This window comes from Anabrus simplex, chromosome 7 (genome assembly GCF_040414725.1).
Source record: "Anabrus simplex isolate iqAnaSimp1 chromosome 7, ASM4041472v1, whole genome shotgun sequence".
In the NCBI taxonomy this organism is placed as follows: domain Eukaryota; kingdom Metazoa; phylum Arthropoda; class Insecta; order Orthoptera; family Tettigoniidae; genus Anabrus; species Anabrus simplex.
In genome coordinates this window covers 45,987,831-46,008,468 of record NC_090271.1, presented here as the reverse complement: position 1 = coordinate 46,008,468, position 20,638 = coordinate 45,987,831, and the positions used below count along the sequence as shown (strand labels likewise).

General features: G+C 44.1%; 1 protein-coding gene across 1 annotated transcript; it reads right to left on the bottom strand.

Annotated features, from left to right (window-relative positions):
* Positions 1–740: 740 nt before the first annotated feature.
* LOC136876890 (zinc finger protein SNAI2) lies at positions 741–6,681 on the bottom strand. The gene is made up of 2 exons (XM_067150645.2): positions 6,463–6,681; positions 741–3,326 (listed from the first exon to the last, which is right to left on the bottom strand). Exons 1-2 carry the CDS (start codon positions 6,563–6,565, stop codon positions 2,056–2,058), a joined length of 1,374 nt encoding a protein of 457 aa, XP_067006746.1. The 5' UTR covers positions 6,566–6,681; the 3' UTR covers positions 741–2,055.
* Between the last annotated feature and the right edge of the window lie 13,957 nt (positions 6,682–20,638).

Here is a 20,638-nt window from a genome sequence, read left to right as displayed (position 1 = left end):
GTATAATTCTAGCTTTTTCAGGTATAATTCTATTACCGTATGTTTTCTTTTACAGGTATTTTATCAATTTATATATTCAAAATTAAGTTTCACCAAACTAAAGAACCTAACAGTTTGCCTATAAATTCACAGGTTATTCTTCGAAAATAAAAAGAAGAATCTTAAGTCTTACGATGCCTAAAATAGAAAGTACTATACTTACTTAAAACTTACCAGAATAAAGCCAAGAGTCTGCTGCACATTAATCTTCTTCGCTCTGCAAACATTACGACGAATAATTTCTTCCTTCGGATAAATCACGATAACATGTACGGAAAGATATAATAGAAACTTAATGCAAGGAAGAATATTTCGGACTATGGTTATAAAAATACAGACAACCTTAAGGAATGTGGGGAGTATTCTCCACTTGAACTGTCAGTCAACTTACTAATTATCTTCTCTAACACTGATTGTGAGGAACAGAGGAAGGTTTGTGTTGGTAAACAACAAGGGGATATCTAGAATACCTAACTTATGAAATCAAAGATATGTATCTTTCAAAACAGATTTATTACAGCGTATAAAATTTCTGTATTTATAATATAAATTTGAGGGAACGATACAAATAATATAGGCCTAAGGCACTGTACAATATTGGCTCGTTTCTCTTCATAAAAGTAAAATAAAAACATCTCATCGCCCCCCCCGAGCAAATTGTACACTTTGCCCCGCTTCTTTGTGACTAGTATTCAGAATGGCAAACAGTGAAACACTACACTGTTGCATGAACTATAATAGAAAAGTACTAATTTTCTCAAGAAACTACACTACATGGAAAATATATTTACAAAAGGTGCTACACAGCACATAATGGAAGAAGATGTTAAACAACATAACACGGGCATTATACACACAGTGGCTTGGTAGCTAGGGTTTATTGTCTAAACACAGATCTGAAACATTCCTCGAAAAATACAGTAGTTGATAATCGTTATATGAAATATACGTAGTAAAAAAATAGTTTAGGACCATTTTAAGTACATGTGCTCACAAATATAGATTCTTTCCTTCGAGAGTTAACGTCTTCACACAACAATAGCTGTCTTTTTGTAAGGCAAAAAGCAAGCATTCATCAAAACACTAAAATAGAGGACACGTTATTCAACAACCTTGCATTTCACAACTTTTTGAAATGAATTAGGACTTTCTGTTTTGTACTTTCATGTGTATAATAGCTAGGTAAAATGTCTATATAACCACTCTGGTCGTCTTTCCTGACGACAAGATTATTATTATTATTATTATAATGATCAGTCTTCAGTAGAGAGATACGCGTCAACAAAGCCATTAAGGCACATTAATAAAAAGGCACATATTTTTCTTTAAAAATCCTGCAGAACAATTCCCATGAAACAGGGAACCTGCCCTGCATCTTCTTTACAGTCTCAATTAAATTCCCATCCCCCATCAAAACTTCTTGTATACCTAAAAAACGGCTTCATAAATAATAATTATTAATAATATTCACACTGTACAATTATCTCTCAGTATCCTGAATAAAAAGTGTGATTAGTATTTACAGAGATGTTCTTAAACAAGGAAGGTGTGAAAGGAATATGAAAATACTGATTACATTGGAATATCGTTACATGAACACGAATTGGAAACGTGAGGAGATGACAGACTTTCCTGTTTAAGTACCTGGAAACATTTGCAGATCACCGGAAAACCAAGACTAGCACTTCTCATAAAGAATACTTCAGTCCTTCAGTGGCGTATTTTAGGGAGAGATTATCTTAAATAGCCTATCTTCCAGGAATGTCAACCTAACTACTTCGAAGATTAAAATGAAAACAATTTATACTAAATGCTAAATTAACACAAAACGCCTGACAACGTCTAGTAAATAAATATAATTTTCTAAATGAGTGACAAATCCCTCCGCGGAAAAGAATACACCACTGAAGTCTGATATCCAACTCTCCCCGTGTGATGTCTTCGACTAGCTCCAACAACTCCTGGAATTAACTCGGTGGGATGATATTAGCGGCCCCCAGAAGTTCAGAATATCTTTTAGTACATTGATTTCACCTCCTCGTGACCAATAATCTCCCTCTGGATGGTATGATGAGTAAGGTGAGTGGCGACGCCTGGGCATCCTCCGTCCATATGTTTGGACAATAAGGACATGCGAGAGAAAGTCTTGCTACACGAGGTACAGGAATACTTCTTGACGTCTGAGTGGGTCTGGAGGTGGGCTCGGAGGTTGGAGCGGTCAGCAAAAGCACGGTTACAATACTGGCAGGAAAATGGTTTCTCCCCCGTGTGGGTTCGAATGTGACCTTGAAGAAGCCATGGTCTCGAAAATGCCTTGCCACATAACCTGCACTTACAAGGAAGAGTATGCGTACGGATGTGCATCTTGAGGGCTCCCAGAGACACGTAAACTTTGTCACAGTGTTTGCAGCTGAAGGATTTTTTAGCTTGCGCTCCGGCCGTGGCAGCACAGTGGAACTGCTGATGTTTAGACAGTCCTGAGTAGGTGGAGTAGGACTTGGCGCAGTCGGGACACTGATACCTAGGAGCTGCCGTGTCTTTGCGCTTCTTACCGACACCCGTGCTGCCGGCACTGCTGCTGCCACTGCTGACGCTGCCCGGGGAAGAGAGGTCTTCAGGAGTGGCCGGCGGCGGTGACAGCGACTGGAAGGCGGTGTGTGATGTTGAAGAACCCACAGAAGAAGTCGGAGAAAGACCACAGTGGTCTACTGCTTGATGATAGGGCATGAATAGTTTGGGAGTTTCTGGCACAGGCTGGCGATGAGGCAATGCTGGGTAGGTGTGGTGGTGAGGAGGGGAACTGCTGTTGTCGCGAGGAGCATAAGGAGACAGCTGTTGTTCGAGCGGGCTTCGAGCCGGAGACAACGGGTACACAGACGAAGGATAAGGATGATACAGTTCAGTAGGAGGTGCATACGGATAATTAAAGGCAATGTATGGTGAGGAGTATTGAGGAGCAAGGGGGCGATGCCAAGCAGGAGGAGGGGATGGGTAATGGGGGTGATGTTCTGCTGGGGTGTTCAGGTTAAGGGGTTCAAGAGGACCACCTGAAGACTTCACAAGAAAGTGAGAGTGGTGCGTTGGGGACGCTAATCCGCTGTGATGGTTGTGGCTGTTGAGCACCGACACTGGACTGTCAGCCAACGGGGTCCGCTTCATGGAGGAGATAAGCGCCACCCCTGGAGGCGGTGTGATGGTCTTGTGCGGGTAGTGATTTTGACTTGAAGACAGGCTGAGATCCTCGGGCTTCGTACTCAGGTTCTCAGGCTCAGAGTTGTCAGCAACATCTGAAAGGAAGAATAAACAATAACATAAGTTCAGACAGTCCATTAGAAAAAAGAGTCGGGCGTAAGACAAGAGCTACACATTAAGATACGGAATAATGACTGAAATTTTGAAGGTTTAATTAATCCGGTTATCTGCATAACAAGTCTATCAAATCAGATCATCACAGCCCTAAGTATTAAAATATAACAGATTTCATATAGGCCTAGATTACAAGAAATGAGGAAAGATATCGATAAATGATGTTACGGAAAACTAGAATTGTGTATACAAGATAGTACGAACTAATCTATTTTAATTTATTTCTAAGCTTGAAAACAAACTCCAGAAATAATAATAATGCCTAAATTTTCAACAATAATATTATTAAAATTATAAAATATGTATCATATCAGCTTTAAATTCAAAGGGTTAAAGAACGCAACTTTGATCACAGTAGTGCGATTACGAAATATGTGATCGGGAGTATTTGATATAAAGAACAGAGAAGACGCGATTAGACTGTAAATTAGTTAGAAAATGTCGGCAGATGTGATAACTTCAGAGAGAAGTGCGCACGTGAACAATAAGAAAGTTTCCGACTAATAAAAAAAAATTGACTGAAGTTAGAGGATATCCATCAATCATAGGCCACGGACCGCACAACCTGTTTCCGCTAAGCGCGCGTGTCACCACTCAAGTGATCTGTAAGGTGGAGGAATGGTCAAGACGGAAGAAAAGAACAAAGCTCAGTGCCCAAAGATAATTATTAGAACTCATCCATGAAATGGTAACAACAGAACACGAGAACAGGTTTCGACAATAGTTATAAATTAAGGTCACGAAACCATTCCACGGGTAAGTATCTATTCATTCGACAATACAGTAAGCAATTAACCGAGCAATAAGCGATGCCCAGCTGAATTGGGTTAAACAGACACAAACTAACGAACTAATAGAAACGCATAGAGGAAGTGAATTGGGATGACTATTAGATGAATAAGAAGACGACGTTATAAGGAACCTAACATCTAGGACATCGACCCGAGTAATATGTGAATACTTCAGACGGGCAGTCACGGAAGTCACGTCTCGATCTGATTTTCGGTCAACATATAAGCCGCATGGTGAAATTTAAAAATTATGTTTAGAAATAGTCTACCATAATTGCTACTATTAATTTCGTGTGGCTATTTCTAGCCGCGTGCAACCTTTGTTAAGGCAGACCCTCCAATGAGGGTGGGCGACATCTGCTATATGTAGGTAATTGAGTGTTATTGTGGTGGAGGATAGTGTTGTATGTGGTGTGTGAGTTGCAGGGATGTTGGGGACAGCTCAAACACCCAGCCCCCGAGCTAGTGGTATTAACCAATGAAGGTTAAAATCCCCGACCCGGCCGGAAATCTAACCCGGGACCCTCTGAACCGAAGGCCAGTACGCTGACCATTCAGCCAACGAGTCAGACATTGCTACAATGACATCCATTTGTAACTAAACCTAACCACATGGTACTACAGCCCTTGAAGGGCCTTGGCCTACCAAGCGACCGCTGCTATGCCCGAAGGCCTGCAAATTACGAGATGTCATGTGGTCAGCACGACGAATATTTGTAAGGAACTACTCAGGGAAATACTGTAATCCAAAAGTTAAATAAGTTAAAACGTCCGAAAGTAACGGAGATGTTTCTTTGGAGTAAACAAGAAAAGTTACCGAATTCACATAGTATAATAAAAACAAGTTATTTCTGATAAACACTAGCGGATACACTACTCCATTAGTGTGGTCTTTAACAAACAAACGTGTCTATTTAAGACCTGAAAATGAACTGAATAAAACAATTTTCAACCTGAAGAATGCGTTTACGGTTGTCGTTTCACGGCATAGATTCGTAAGCAGGAAATACATTTCGACATTTTGGCGGAGAAAAGATTCTAACTGAAAAAAATCCCACAATTATCCGTCATCGTAAGAAAATCGTTCAGGAGATGGGGCGGAATAACCTGATTAATGTCTAACGGTTCATATCACATAGTGCAGAGGGAATATTTGAGAGCATTAATTTATTCGAACTTAATTCACCAACATCGTAAAACATATTGTTCAAGAAGGTGGGGCATTCTGAAAGCGTGAAAGGTTTGCAGACGTGTACTCAAATAATTAAAACATATGGCGAGCATGTGCCATGTTACCGAGGGGAATTACGCTCTGAAAGTCGAATAGCTCCGAAAATAGAAGGGTTTACATATCCTCACAAGATTTTGCGCAAAGCTGATTTATTATATTCACCGCGACAGTTAAAACAATTTTGAAAATCTTGAGTGTATACAGAATGTGGCATGTCACAAGATCTTCGTTCTGAAAAACTATTTATCTGGAGAGTAGCCAGTTCGCTCCTAGGAGTAAGTAATCACGAGTTAGGAGGGGTCAACAAGAGATCACAGCAGGAACACGAAACCTAATCTACTCGAGCTGTAATTATTCTCGCAATCTGACCCTAGCGTGCAGGTGCCATGCGCTCTCGGTGAAAGTGCGGGTGTGAGCCATATGTGCCCAAGCTGAAGAAGCCATCTGGACCGAACTCATCAGAAAATAGGGAGGGTGATACACTCAAATACAATTACCGCTCAGGCCACACAGACCTATTAACACATCTGTTACTCGCCCGACTAATAAAACGTAAGACAGAACTGGATTTCGGCCAATAAAAGAAATATGCCACTGAATGGAAATTCATCAAAGTTTCTACATGATCGTACTCTTTCACATTCTCCTCACAACAGAAACTTATTAAAATAACGTAAAGAGGATACTTGAAATAGGTTAACGGGAATGTAAGAATAAGTCGAAAGAAAGAAGATTTACAACACGCATACGTCCAATATGTTTTAAATCGGGACAGTTGAAATCTGAAATTAAATCACCATCTACTAATAGATCAACCATCGGGTCCACATTGTATGAATTAACGGCGGTACTCTCTAACATCCAAAGGAGATACGAAATCCTAAGTGTGGTAACCTCAAACCAACTAAGAGAACAGCCTTCACAGAGTAGAAAAGATTAACGAAGATATGATAGTTTTAGGGGTGAATCTTGAAAGAGCCAAGAGAAGGCAAAACAGATAGAATGATGAATAAATAAATAAATAACTCAACACACCTTTCTCCTCAACGTCGAATTCCTCTTTGCACAGTTGAACTGGTCGCTTCTTCAGTGGACAATTGCTATAATTGTTCTTTTTGATGAGGAACGACCGCGGCATGGTTGGAGAAGCTATCTTGATCACCGTTTTGGAAATATTTCACTTGGAAAACACAACACACAAGATGAAACTCCGCAGAACACTTTTACAACACGTCTTCATAAACACACATTCGTTCACACTGCCGTTCCACACGTACGTACTTCAGATTGTCCACACGTCTATCTGAGCACTCATAAGGTTCGCTTTAACACACGTCCACTCTCTACGATGCTTCGGTGTGCTCTGAACCTGGTAGCCGGCTGTAGCCGCTCCAAATACGGGGCCTCGACCCGCACACGTGCTCGCTGGCCAATAGGAAAGCTCGCTCCCTAGCCAATCGGCTTCCCGGCCCAGTAGGGTGCTGAGAAAGGCGTGGTTTCGACTGGCAGGTGAGACTGCGGTGCTCTATGGCGCAACGGTCTGTGCCAGCTGTCCCCCTCTCAACATAACTAAACACCACTCGCAGATTTCAAACAACAACCGTTACTAGGGGCAAGCACCAATTAATGAATTTGCCGCCTGTAATTAGAGAGGTAGTAAAGAAGTTAGTTTGATCATCTTCAGGCTATGAGGGTTCCTTGCGGCCAGTGGCGGACTAGATTTAAAAGGCTCGTAAGCGAGTTCAAGGTCCTTGTAAAACATAAACAAACTCCAGCGTAGCCTTCTGTTTGACTGGACCGGGCGGTTCGAAGAAAGCGAGATATTATGAGCATCATCAGTGTTTACATACTCCCTGTAGTTGTTATGTTTGTAAGAGGCTTTGAACATTTGGTTCATCGGTCCCATAAACTTCGTGTGGTTACTTACTACGACTTAGAGTGAATGCAGGGATGATATCTAACATATAGGTCACGGATGTTTCTTTCTCACTTCCAGTTTCACCTCAACAACGAACGAACCTTCCTTTATTATGTGATTTGATTACATCTAACAATCTAGTCCTGGACCGATGACCTAGATGATAGGCCCCTTTAAACAACAAGCATCATCATCAAGCAATCTAATCGTAAGGAACATTCGGCTACATGGCTGAAGGGTCAATGTTGAGGCCTTCGATTCAGAGGGTCCTGCGTTCGATTGCCGGCCGGATCGAGGGTTCAATCGTGTCTGATTAATTCTTCTGGCTCGGGGTCTGGGTGTTCGTGTTTGTTCCAATATTCAGACAACACTTCACACTACCAACCTCCAGAGAAACGATCTTCACATAGGGTTGACGTCGGGAAGGTCATCGGGCCGTAAAACAGCGCCAAATTAACCATTTGTGACACAGTTCGCACCCGCGACCTCACAGGTGTGGGAAAAGCATTAGAAGAATAAGATGTAGGCCTACCAGTACCTTTTTTCATGCTATTTGTTTGGGGCCTCCATCTCTTTTGCCCCCACTTGCACCATGTGATATGAACCTGCGTTTATGGAATGGAGAAAGTGTAGAGTGTTGAATGTGAGGAAAGAAACGTTAAGGACGACAAAAACACCTAGTCCCCAGGCCAGGGATATTAATTATTTGCAATTAAAAACCCCTGACCCACCCGGGAATCGAACCCGGGGCCACCGGGTGACATGCCGACGCGTTGCCCCGTACACTGCGCTGCCGGACGTAACATGTGTTCAGTCTTACGAATTCTCCCAGCTCTAAAGTTTTGTAGAAAGAGTTGCATAAATAACGGGGGCCGTAAAGAACTGTTCCTCCAATGCGATTTCTCGCATGGAACGACAGCTAGTCTCAAACAAGTTTATTTACGAACTCTGTGTTATTTGAATAATTGTTCACAGAGTCCGGAAAAAGGTTACACACACGGTAGTTAAAAGATGTAGCACAACAAAATAATCGGGAAAAACAGAGCGGTGTGTTACAATAGTCACAATCCAAGCGCCTCGGTGGTCAGACGGTGACAACCACCAGTATGCTACACTCATCTACGGTTAGGAGTTCACAATCGCTTTCGATCTTCAGCTCCCGTCAACGGGGAGAGCATACAGTGAAGGAAAAGGCAATAGGTTAAATAGGAAGACTAACCGTGAAAGGTAGTAACTTACATGACACTCCGCCGCTGTAGCCTAGGGCTTGGCACACGAGATTTACGGTTTTGTCAGGAGTTAAAGACTGGTTTGAGAAACTGGAACAGGGTGACAAGAGGTGGGCAAATATTCCACTCTCAGCAAAGTGTTTTTGCTGGTCGACCATTTCCATTTCAGTAGGCGAGTAGCAGGAAGGCACTCAGGGTAAGTTATAGGCGCGGCCGGGACACCACTACACATAAGGTACAGACTCCAGACACTAGACTGGCCTTTTTCTATATTTTTTGTCACTCGACGTGGATTTGGCCAGTTTTATGGCCGGATGCCCTTCAAGACACTAACACTGTGTTAGAGGAATGTATTCTCAGTTCCGTGTTTATGTAGTGGTGCGCTGTGTGTGTATAAAGAGTGCATATGAAGACGAAGACAAAATCCCAGAACCCACGAATTAACTGGGCGCAAATTAATCGGACCGGGAATTGAACACGGGAAAGTCTGAACTGAAGGTTACTACGCTGCCTGACCATTCAGTCAAGGAGTCGTTGGTATACTTGTTATGCTCTGTAATGGAATAATAATGTTATTTCTTTATGTCACGCTAACCGCTTTTACGGACTTCAGAAACGCCGAGGTGACAGAGTGTGGTCCTATGTGAGTTCCTTCAGGTGCCAGTAAATCTACCGACAGGAGACTGATGTATTTGAGCACCTTCAAATACCACTGCACTGGGGCGAGATCCAACCTGCCGAGATGGCCAGCGCTCTAGCCTGAGCTACAATGCCTAGCAACACGAAGTTATGAGCCCTGTCTGTGTTACGGTATTACGTTATGTAGGTTTGGAACACCTTCTTCATAATTCCCGTAAGCTTAAGTGTGTGTGAAGTTTTGTCTAGCGTATTGTGTTGATCTGAAAGAGACATAAAAAAGCAAAGTAATATCTGGACCCTGGCAGCGCTGCAACCTTGGCACTTGGTGGAGTAGAGTGGTTAGCCCCCAGGACTTAATCTGGTACTGACTTTTGATGTAGCCTGAGTGAATCTCAAGGCTATGTGCACATCCGGAAGTGGAAATCTCGTTCATTATATTTCCTGGAATCGAACACACGTCCTTTTGTGTGAACTAAACATGCCTTTACCGCTTCGACCAGGCAGCCCCTTGAAAGAGACACAGCGTGACTTATATTTCGAGTGCCCTCCATGCGGCCATGAAGACCCTTGGAGGAGTGACTTCCACTGTTCGTAACCTTGACATCAAGTTGAAAGGTTGATGGTGGTGGTGGTGATTATTGTTTTAAAAGGAAGTACAACTAGAGTTGAACAGAGTGGTTTGCTCTATTCTAGTTTCTTTTACCTCCAGGAATTAACCGCGTACTCATTTTTCAAGTAGGCTGAATGAACCTCGGAGCCAGAATAGGAAATTTCGTTTCCAAATCTTTCAACTTCCTGACGGGGATCAAACCCTCGTTCTTCCGGGTGAACCGATCAGGGCTTTCCGGCATCTCTTCTTCCTGAATTTCGCTAGAAATTGAAGTAGACGATGAAGTGGAAAACTCTTTAAGGATAGTCGATTGAAGAACATTTGCCCAGCTCTCTCTTCCGTCACCCTGTACCAGTTCCTCACACCAGCCTTCAAATCATGACAAAAGCGGGAATCCAGCGTGCCAACCCCTAGACTACAGTGGGAGGGTGTCGCGTACTTCCCCTCACGTTTTATCCTCCCATTTCCCTCTCATCACTGTGTCAGTAACTGCTGTGTATTATACGGGTTCAGTATCTGCAAGCGACTGCGAACATTCTAGAGCTGTCTGCTCACGGTTGACAACGTTTGTTCACCGAGATTCGATTGTGACAATGGTAACACAAGTACATAGTGTACGAAATTTGCAGAGCGTTTACTGAATTTATTTTCGGCATTTGCTTGGTTAGCCCAAGATTAAAAATATATATAAAACCAAAAGCCAAACCCCATGGCACTACAACCCTTGAAGCGCCTTGGCCTACCAAGCGACCGCTGTTCAGCCCGAAGGCCTGCAGATTACGAGGTGTCGTATGGTTAGCACGACGAATCCACTCGGCCGTTATTCTTGGCTTTCTAGATCGGGGCCGCTACCTTACCGTCAGATAGCTCCTCAATTCTGATCACGTAGGCTGAGTGGACCTCGTACCAGTCCAGGTAAAAATCCCTGACCTGGCTGGGAATCGAACTCGGGGCCTCCGGGTAAGAGGCAGGCACTCTACCCCTACACCACGGGGCCGGGTAAAAATATATATAATCCTGTAAAATTTTGGGTTGAATGTGCTCAGTATTCAAATGAGAGATGTTATGTTGTTGTTCTCGTTGGGAGAATATACTTCACTGTTCTGTGAAGGCCTGTTTAGATAGTTTGACAACCCGTGTAACTGCGTTATCTGTACTTGTGGATGATTTATAAAAGCAGGATTTTATGCTTGCATTCGTTTGATGGCAATTATACTTATTGTGTCCTCTAGCCGTCCTGTGGTTTCGTGCGAAGAACTGTATGAACGTTTGGGAATGACGAATGAGGTTCTTCAGGGCCCCTGCAGTTTATACAACACTCACTTCAGAACCATAGGGCGGGCTAGGGAATCTTCAGGATTTCCTGTATTAGATGTAATTCAACTTCTTAGTTGAAAGTACGCTCTTCATTCAGATTAGGGTAGATCTGGGAAGGAAACAGCTGTGCCCTATATGTCAGATATTATCCCAGCATTCTCATGAATTTGAGGTTTAAAAAAACATGAAATCCATTTCTGGGTTAACTGAGTATAGAATTTTACTTCTCTTCTGTTCGCAGCCGGGCTGAGTAGCTCAGACAGTAGAGCGCTGGCCTTATGAACCCAACTTGGCAGGTTCGATCCTGGCTCAGCCCGGTAGTAGGCCTGTTTAAAGGTGGTCAAATACCTCAGCCTCAAGTCGGTAATGTACGAGCACGGGAAGAATTCCCGCGGTACAACATTCCGGCACCTCGGCATCTCAGAAAACCGTAAAAGTAGTTAGTGGTCAGTATGCTGACCATTCGGGGCCTAGAACTGAATAATAATAATAATAATAATAATAATAATAATAATAATAATAATAATAATTCCAGTCTTTTTCCAGTAGACTCTCCATATGGATTTGACCCAGTTTTACGGCAAAATGCCCTTCCTGATGTAAACCATATGTGGATGGATGGATGAGTTCACAATCGAGCCTTTCTGTAGTGGTTGATAGTGTGGTGTGGTGTGTAGTACGACGATCACAAACGCCTTGTCCCCGAGCCAAAGGAATTAATCATACGCAGTTAAAATCCCCGGCCCAAATGTGAATCAAACCCAGGATCCTCTGGACCGAAGGTCAGTACGCTGACCATTCGGCATAGAACTGGATATTATTACTATTATTATTATTATTATTATTATTATTATTATTATTATTATTATTATTATTATTATTAGACTATTATGTCCGGTTCCATGACTAAATGGTTAAGGTGCTGGCCTTTGGTCAGAGGGGTCCCGGGTTCGATTACTGGCAGGGTCAGGAATTTTAAGCATTATTGGTTAATTTCGCCGGCACGGGGGCTGGGTGTTTGTGTCGTCTTCATCATCATTTCATTCTCATCACGACGCGCAGGTCGCCTACGGGAGTCAAATCAAAAGACCTGCATCTGGCGAGCCGAAGAACTTGTCCTCGGACACTCCCGGCACTAAACCCATACGCCATTTCATTTCATTTCATTATTATTATTATTATTATTATTATTATTATTATTATTATTATTATTATTATTATTATTATTATTATTATTATTATTATTATTATTATTATTATTATTATTATTTTCGCCAGCACATAGAGTGCGCCAATAGCATGCCGACAGTTATTACATTGATTGTTAACAGTAGCTTATCTCCTAACTCCGCCGGGAATGAACCCACGAACTCATGAAAACAAATAGCACACACTACCTCTGATCATCCTCCTCCTCAATCCTTTGCTCTTGTCAGGTATGGTATGTTTTTATTTTGCTGATTAACTTGCTCCAGTTCTGGTGGTCTGTCTTTATAAGTGCAGCCTTATGGAAAGATGTTCTCACCTAGGTCTGCAGCTGGACCACCAGTCTGATTAGCAGTATTCTTCGATGTCTCTTGCCGTGAACCTCTCCCTCCACAAAAAGCTTCTTCAGAGTGTCTGTTCTTCTGGCGATGTGTAAGCCTGATATCCTCTCGAGGAGTTTTGTTTGGATGCCTAGTTCTTCCAGCACAGACTTATTGGTACAGTGTTTAGTCCAAGAAACGCAGAGGTCAACATCTCAGATTTCTCCCTATTTTCTCCTTAACTAACTGCTTGTTTGATTACCCAGGTCTCAGCTGCACAGGTGGCAATGGGAATTATGAGAGGTGAACCAGATGCAGTTTTGTTTTCTTTGTAATTGGAACTTCACATATAGTTCACACTTCGAATTACTTTTCCCAGTTTTAATCCCATTGGTAGGAAACAATAGTTTCATGTCAATATCATATGTCCTGTAAAATGACATCCAATGAGAGTAAAGGAGATCTCCGGCAACAACTTGTCCAAGTGAAGTGCCAGGAATAGATGTCCCCTTCAAGTTAGAACTTGTGTTATACGATCAACTTTGGTGCAATAGAATAGAAGCATCAAGCGACTAAGGAATGCTACGTAATGACTCATTTGGCAGTACCAGTGCAGGTAAACACAGAGGTTGCCTAGCCAAGGCGATAAAGGTGTGTTCGGTTCCCCTGGAAGCAGGCTACGTGGGTCAGATTCTCATCAGGGGGTCCAAAAATTTTGAAAAAAACTATTCACTTCTCGGGAACACATGGCTCTAAGTTTCGCTGAGCCTGCACCAAAAATGAGCAACAGATTAATTCCTGGCAGCAAAGGGAGTCGAGCATATGGCTAACCACTCTATTCCATTTAGTGTTGAGGTAAAACACTTTGCCTTGCACTCCTCCCTGTTCCCCTGTGGGTGGGGGCGGTAGAATAATATCCACGGTATCCCCTGCCACTTTTAAGAGGCGACTAAAAGGGACCCCAGAGACTCGTAACTTGGCATCGTGGGTTGGCGTCCAGGGGGCCCTTAGCTGAGCCCGGGCATTGCTTTCACTTACTTGTGCCTGGCTCTTAACTTTCATCTATCCTATCCGACCTCCCTTGGTCAACTCTTGTTCGTATCCGACCTCCACAGTATTACGTGCAGAGGCCTAGGGAGCCTTTTATTTTCATGCCCTTCGTGGCCCTTGTCTTCTTTTGGCCGATACCCTCATTTTTCGAGCTATCGGACCCCTTCCTTTTTTCACTCTGAGTAGTGTTAATAGCTGTAAAAATAGATCAAATAGTGAGTATCCCAGGCAAATTATGCGAAAAAAATATTTTGTAGAATTTCGAGACATAGGGATAATTAGTGGCTTCAAAAATCTTAAAAACTCACCCATTACAGTGGCGTGTCAGAATTCAAAAAGTGGAAAATTCCCAATCTCTGGTGTTAAAAGCCTTATCGGGAGCGTCGCAAATGTAAGGCGCCCGAGCGTTGTGGAGCCACAGTCGAAGTTAGATATTTTACTTCGACAACACATATTACGTGGAACGTATTCTACGTCAAAACTTCTGGTCGCGAACTCGACGCAGCTCCGTTCAAACTACTCTTTTTTAACATGGATGGATGGATGGATGGATGGATGGATGGACAATGTTACCTAGCAACTGTGAAGGCTATGTTTTATCGCTGGTTTTCATCTGAAATTAGCAGCCGTTGATTGATGTCCATAACCGAGAGAATATTTATGATCATTTGATTTTATCAAAGGGAAAAGTGCTCTCTTTTTGGAGGCGGAGAGGAAGCTTTCGATATCGAGGTGCACTGTTTTATGAATTTGTAAGTAAGCGGAACTATGAACAGAAATGTGATGATCAGTATCTTATCTTCCATCCTAGCATTCGTCTGATGTTGACTGGAAAACAGTCAAAAGTGAGCTTATGTTTCTCTTCTCAGTTGCCAGACCCTAGCCTAGTGTTAAATTTTGCCGGGCTGTGTGGCTCAGACGGCTGAGGTGCTGGCCTTCTGACCTCAACTTGGCAGGTTCGATCCTGGCTCAGTCAGGTGGTATTTGAAGGTGCTCAAATACGTCAGCCTCCTGTCGGTAGATTTATTGGCACGTAAAGGAACTCCTGCGAGACTAAATTCCGGCATCGAGGCGTCTCCGAAAACCTTAAAAGCGTAATTAGTGGGACGTAAAGCAAATAACATTTTTTAAATTATTATTAGTCTTAAATTCACAGCTTAGGTCCCTTCAAACAGTAAACCTCATCATCATCATCATCATCATCATCATCATCATCATCATCATCGAATTCACAGCGGAGTTGGAATAGAATCATGTCCAGGAGGCCAGCCGCGTCAATAGAACGGTGGGAGCGACTATGAGTGGCAGGGACACATATGATTTAAAATCCATACAGTACTTGAATTTTACGTCTCTGCTAGGCTCCCTGCATGACGCAACAAAATTCAATGCACTGCCTCCATCATATAGAGGAAAGTTATGGTTTAGGTACTATCAAACCAAACCAAACTAAACCAAATCCCATGTAACAACTGCCCCGAAGGGCCTTGGTCTACCAAGCGACTGCTGCTCAGTCCGAAGACCTGCAGATTACGAGGTATCGTGTGGTTGGAATGATGAATGCTTTCTTGGTTTCCAAGATCAGGGCCACCACCTCACAGTCAGATAGCTCCTCAACTGAACCATGTACCGTAGGCTGAGTGGGCCACGAACCAGCCCTCAGATTCAGGCAAAAAATCCCTGACCTGGCTGGGAATCGAACCCTCTGTCTTCCGGTAAGATGCAGCCACCCAACCCCAGACCACGGTGCCGACTTCAAGGAATTTTTTTTTTTAAGAAAAAACAAATTTTAGTACGGAACTTTTCTGTTTTGCGTTTCCCACCATCGACTGCCCTGAGAATGGTTTCCTATTGTTTCCCGTTTTCACTTCCAGGAAAATGCCAGCACAGTTCCTACTCATAAGCCACAGCCGGTTTCTTCCACGTCCTTACCCTTTCATTCACCATCATTCATTTCATCTTCTATTAGCTTCTCAACTGAGGTTGGAGTCAGGAAGGGCATCCGGTTGCAAAACATGCGATATCCATACATACATACATACATAGCCTTATTTAATAACGCAACATACAGAAAATTTTGGACAGCCCCGTTGTGTAGGGGTAGCTCGCTTGCCTCTCACGTGAAAGGCCCCAGTTCTATTCACTGACAGCCCAGGGACTTTTACTTGAATCTGAGGACTGCTTGGAAGTCTACGTGGGGAAAAATTGAAGAGCTATCTCACGGTCTGGTCTAGAAATCCAAGAATCCAAGCATTAGTCGTGCAGATCACGCGTCACCTGGTGATCCCCAGGCCTTGGGGCTGAGCACCGGCCTTTTGGTAGACCAATATAAACGTTTGCACTATCCTCGGTACTAATGTCAACGGGATAGGGGTGTTTCCTCTATTCCCGACCAACCTTTACGTCAGGAATTTCCAGGCAAGACAGGCTCGTAGTGTAATGGGACTATCAATGTCAGCCACCGAACGTAGAAACCGAACCACGGGGAAATGACTCTCCATTTCAAAACTCCCATAAGCGTTCGATGAGATTCGAACCTCTGTCACCTTCATGAGAAAACAGTGCTCAACTCCCTTGGTTACCGTTAGTTTATCGTGGGCTTAGTCAATGCCAGAGCCAAGTGCAAGTCATATTCCTAATTATCTCGTGCTCGTAACGAGGAATTTAACACATAGGTTTCCTGTCTCAGATGGGCGTCGAAGTTAAATCATCTGAATTATTTTGTATATTATACAATCAATTAGGGCGAGCCAAGCGATGTAGATGTAGCGTGCCTGCCTCATACCCGGACGCCCCGGGTTCGATTCCAGCCAGGTCAGGGATTTTTACCCGTATTTGAGGGCTGGTTCGAGGTCCACTCAGCCTTGCTGATTACAATTGAGGAGCTCTCGATGAGCTGGCAGCTCCGGTTTAGAAAGCCAAGAATAACGGCCGAGAGGATTCGTCGTGCAGACCACACGACACCTTCGTGCTGAGCAGCGGTCTTCTGGTAGACCAAGGCCCTTCGGGGTTCTTGCGCCATGGGGTTGGATTTGGTTTGGTTAAGGAATAGGAAGACCAAGAAAGTCTTCATAGACTAACAATAAAATCTTTCTTTCTTACTCCGTTTAGTGCCCAGTTGTTTTTTTTTACCTCGGACTCAGCGAGGGACCCCACCTCTACCGCCTCAAGGGCAGTGTCCTGGAGCGTAAGACTTTGAGTCGTAGGGATACAACTGGGAAGAAGGACCAGTACCTCGCCCAACCTGCCTCACCTGCTATACTGAATAGCGGCCTTGTTGGGGGACGGGGAGATCAGAAGGGATAGACAAGGAAGAGGGAAGGAAGCTGTCGTGTCCTTAAGGTAGGTACCATCCCAGCATTTACCTGTAGAAGAAGTGGGGAAACCACGGAAAACCACTTCGAGGATGGATGAGGTAGAAATCGAAACCTCTCTACTCACTTGAATTCCGAGGTGGAGTGTACCCCGTTCCAGTCCTCGTACTACATATCAATTTCGTGGTAGAGCCGGGAATCGAATTTAGGCCTCCGGGAGTAGCAGTTAATAACACTAACCACTACACCACAGAGAGAGACCAGTATTTTATAAAAGAACTTGAAGTGTTAACTGTGAATTAAAGGATTCTTTCTGAATTACGTATTTATCTTCTATTTTATCTCAACTATATTTTATTTCTCCTGTGTTTGTTAGTGGTTCAACGTCGCACTATTATAGACCCCGTTGCTTAATATTGCTTGAGAGTTATGCCGAGAAATCGTCATCAAACACAAACATAACGTGGGTGTCAGGCAGTGTCACTGTAGCATACTTGCTATCACGCGCTCATGTCAGCTCGGAGGTCCGTGTTCAAATCTGTCTCCTGGCGAAGTTTTAGTTTTTCCACTAGTGCTTTAAAGCTGGTCTTAAGTCATGTGCAGATTTAGCAACGGCGCCCCACAAAGCCCATTTTAATTCGCCTGCGAAGCGATCTGATTGGCCGGGCTGAGTGGCTCAGACGGTTGAGGCGCTGGCCTTCTGACCCCAACTTGGCAGGTTCGATCCTGGCTCAATCCGCAGGTATTTGAAAGTGCTCAAATACGTCAGCTTCGTGTTGGTAGATTTACTGGCGCGTAAAAGAACTCCTACGGGACAAAATTCCGGCACCTCGGCGTCTCCGAAAACCGTAAAAGAGTAGTTAGTGGGACGTAAAGCAAATAGCATTATTATTGCGATCTGATTGTTTAAATTCAGCAGCTAATTAAGTGACAAGGGCGCAAGATATCGATTTTTTCCCGAATTATTTATCAGTGTGGCCAACCCTCCAACGATTATATTCCCTGTTCACGTTGTTCCTGACCACCCTGTGTATTGACATCAGAATTCCAGCCCTATGAATGTTGTGCTTGTTCTAAATACGCAGAAGGAAAGCCAAGGCCTCACAAATTAGCGGTTATAACCTGGTTCCAGCTGAAACTTCTTGACACGTGCTCCGAGACTCAGCTTCCACCCCAGCATCCTCTTCTTCCACTACCCCTCCACCACAATTTCCCCAAGACCATGGATGTATTATTGTATTTTGTAAAGAACTTGTACGGCAGGGACCCTTCGATTCTTCTAGACTCGATGCGATCTTGGTAAGATGACTACAGCGACCGTTGTATGGGACCTTGCAGGTAGACGAGACCGAACCTGCATCTTGGTTACACAGCATGTGAGAAATGATAATCAGTCAAGTGCCGAGCAGATGTAGCTCCGCGTTATTTGCGATTGAGGACCAACCAGGTGCTACAGAAATTACCAGTGCTCGCAGTAAGGAAGTAGACGGCGAGCTCGCGCCAGTAGTTCACAACAATAACAAAAAACAAACCTCCCACCTAGCAAACAATTTCAGAACCAATCACAGGAAAGAGTTTTTTTTTCAATTTGCTTTACTTCGTGCCGAAACAGATATGTCTTATGGAGACGATGGGATAAAAAAGGACCACCAGGAGTGGGAAGGAAGCGACCGTGGTCTGAATTAAGGTATAACCCCAGCATTTGCCTCGTGTGAAAATGGGAAACCACGGAAAACCAACTTCATGGCTGCTGACAGCGGGGTTCGAACCCACTATCTCCCGAATGCAAGCTAAAGCTACGCGATCCGAACCGCACGACCAACTAGCTCGGTATAAAGAGAACACTAGACTAGGGCACGAGTGGGTTCCAATCTCACATCTCGCTGTAAGGAAGTAGACAGCGAACTCGCGCCAGTATTCGGCAACAGTAACAAGAGGTAAACCTACCACCAACCGAAGAATCTAAGCGCTAACCAAGAGTAAAAATAACTCAAGACCTGTAGATTAGGGAGCGAGTGGGTTCGAATGCCACGGCTCGCAGTAAGGAAGCAGACGGTGAGCTCGCGTCAGTGTTTGACAACAATAACAAAAGAGAGACCTCTCATCTTCTTTTTCTTTATCTGTTTACGGTCCAGGGTCGGTTTTTCCCTTCGACTCAGCGAGGGACCCCACCTCTACCGCCTCAAGGGCAGTGTCCTGGAGCTTCAGACTCTGGGTCGGGGGATACGACTGGGGAGGGTGACCAGTACCTCACCCAGGCGGCCTCACCTGCTATGCTGAACAGGGGCCTTGCGCGGGGATGGGAAGATTGGAAGGGATACACAAGGAAGAGGGAAGGAAGCCGCAGTGGCCTTAAGTTAGGTACCATCCCGGCATTTGCGTGGAGGAAAAGTGGGAAACTACGATAAACCACTTCTAGGATGGCTGAGGTGGGAATCGAACACATCTCTACTCAGTTGACCTCCCGAGGCTGAGTGGACCCCATTCCAGCCCTCGTACCACTTTTTAAATTTTCGTGGCAGAGCCTGGAATCGAACCCGGGCCACGGAGGATGGCAGATAATCACACTAACCACTACACCACAGAGGCGGACAAGACCTCCCATCGACCAAATAATCTTAGCACGAACCAGAATAAAGAGAATACTAGATTAGGAAACAACTGGGTTCGTATCTCATAGACGACCGTTGCTCGCAGTAAGGTGGACGACCAGCCTGTGTCGGAATTTAACAACAATAACAAAAACAAACTTTCCACCGAATGAAGAATCTTAGAACTAACTAGAGTAAATAAAGTTCCCGCCTAGAGGACAAGTGGATAAACGACAAGATCGTGTCGGTATTTGGCATCAATAACAAAACACAAACGGAGAGAGATGGCCGTGCGGTTAGGGTCGCGCAGTCGGGAGACAGTGGGTTCCAATCCCACCGTCGGCAGCTCTCAATATTGTTATTTTCACACCAGGTAAATGATGGGTCTGTGGCCGCTACTTTCCCAAACTTCCGTCCCCGAAAACCTCCCACCGACGCTGCGGAACGGTTGTGGCAGCCTAGCAGTCTTCGTGAACGGCTTCTTGTGACGTATTTTGCCCTTGCGTGCGCACGTCCAGCTGATTGATTGACGTGGTGGCCTTCGGTTCAGAGTGCCCTGGGATCGATTCTACACCGCACTGGAGATTTTTATAGTGTTTGGATAATTTCTACCGCTCGGGAACTGGGTATTTGTGTTTGTTCCAGCCCATTATTCCGCTAACCAACAGAGAAACGCGCAATAATGAATGCATCCCTCCACACAGGGAAGGGCATCCGGCCGTAAAACAGGGCCAGATTACATGTGATAAGTAGTTCGTACCCACTACCACGCGAGTGTGATAAAAGGGTTAGGTGTGCTGTACGCACAGAATGCAATAAACTGGGGATACTTATAGATAAAAATTGCATTTAGCCTACAAGTTGCTTTACGTCGCACCGCGAGATAGGGCTTATGGCGACGATGGGACAGGAAATGCCTAGGAGTGGGAAGGAAGTGGCCGTGGCCTTAATTAAGGTACAGACTAGCATTTTCCTGGTGTTAAAATGGGAAATCACACAAAACGTTTTTCAGGGCTG

Excerpts from the sequence above, each read along its gene's own strand:
- LOC136876890 (XM_067150645.2), bottom strand. The coding sequence starts at position 6,565 with ATGCCGCGGTCGTTCCTCATCAAAAAGAACAATTATAGCAATTGTCCA. Across the intron at positions 3,327-6,462 it reads ATTCGACGTTGAGGAGAAAG|ATGTTGCTGACAACTCTGAG; the intron begins GTGTGTTGAGTT and ends TCTTCCTTTCAG.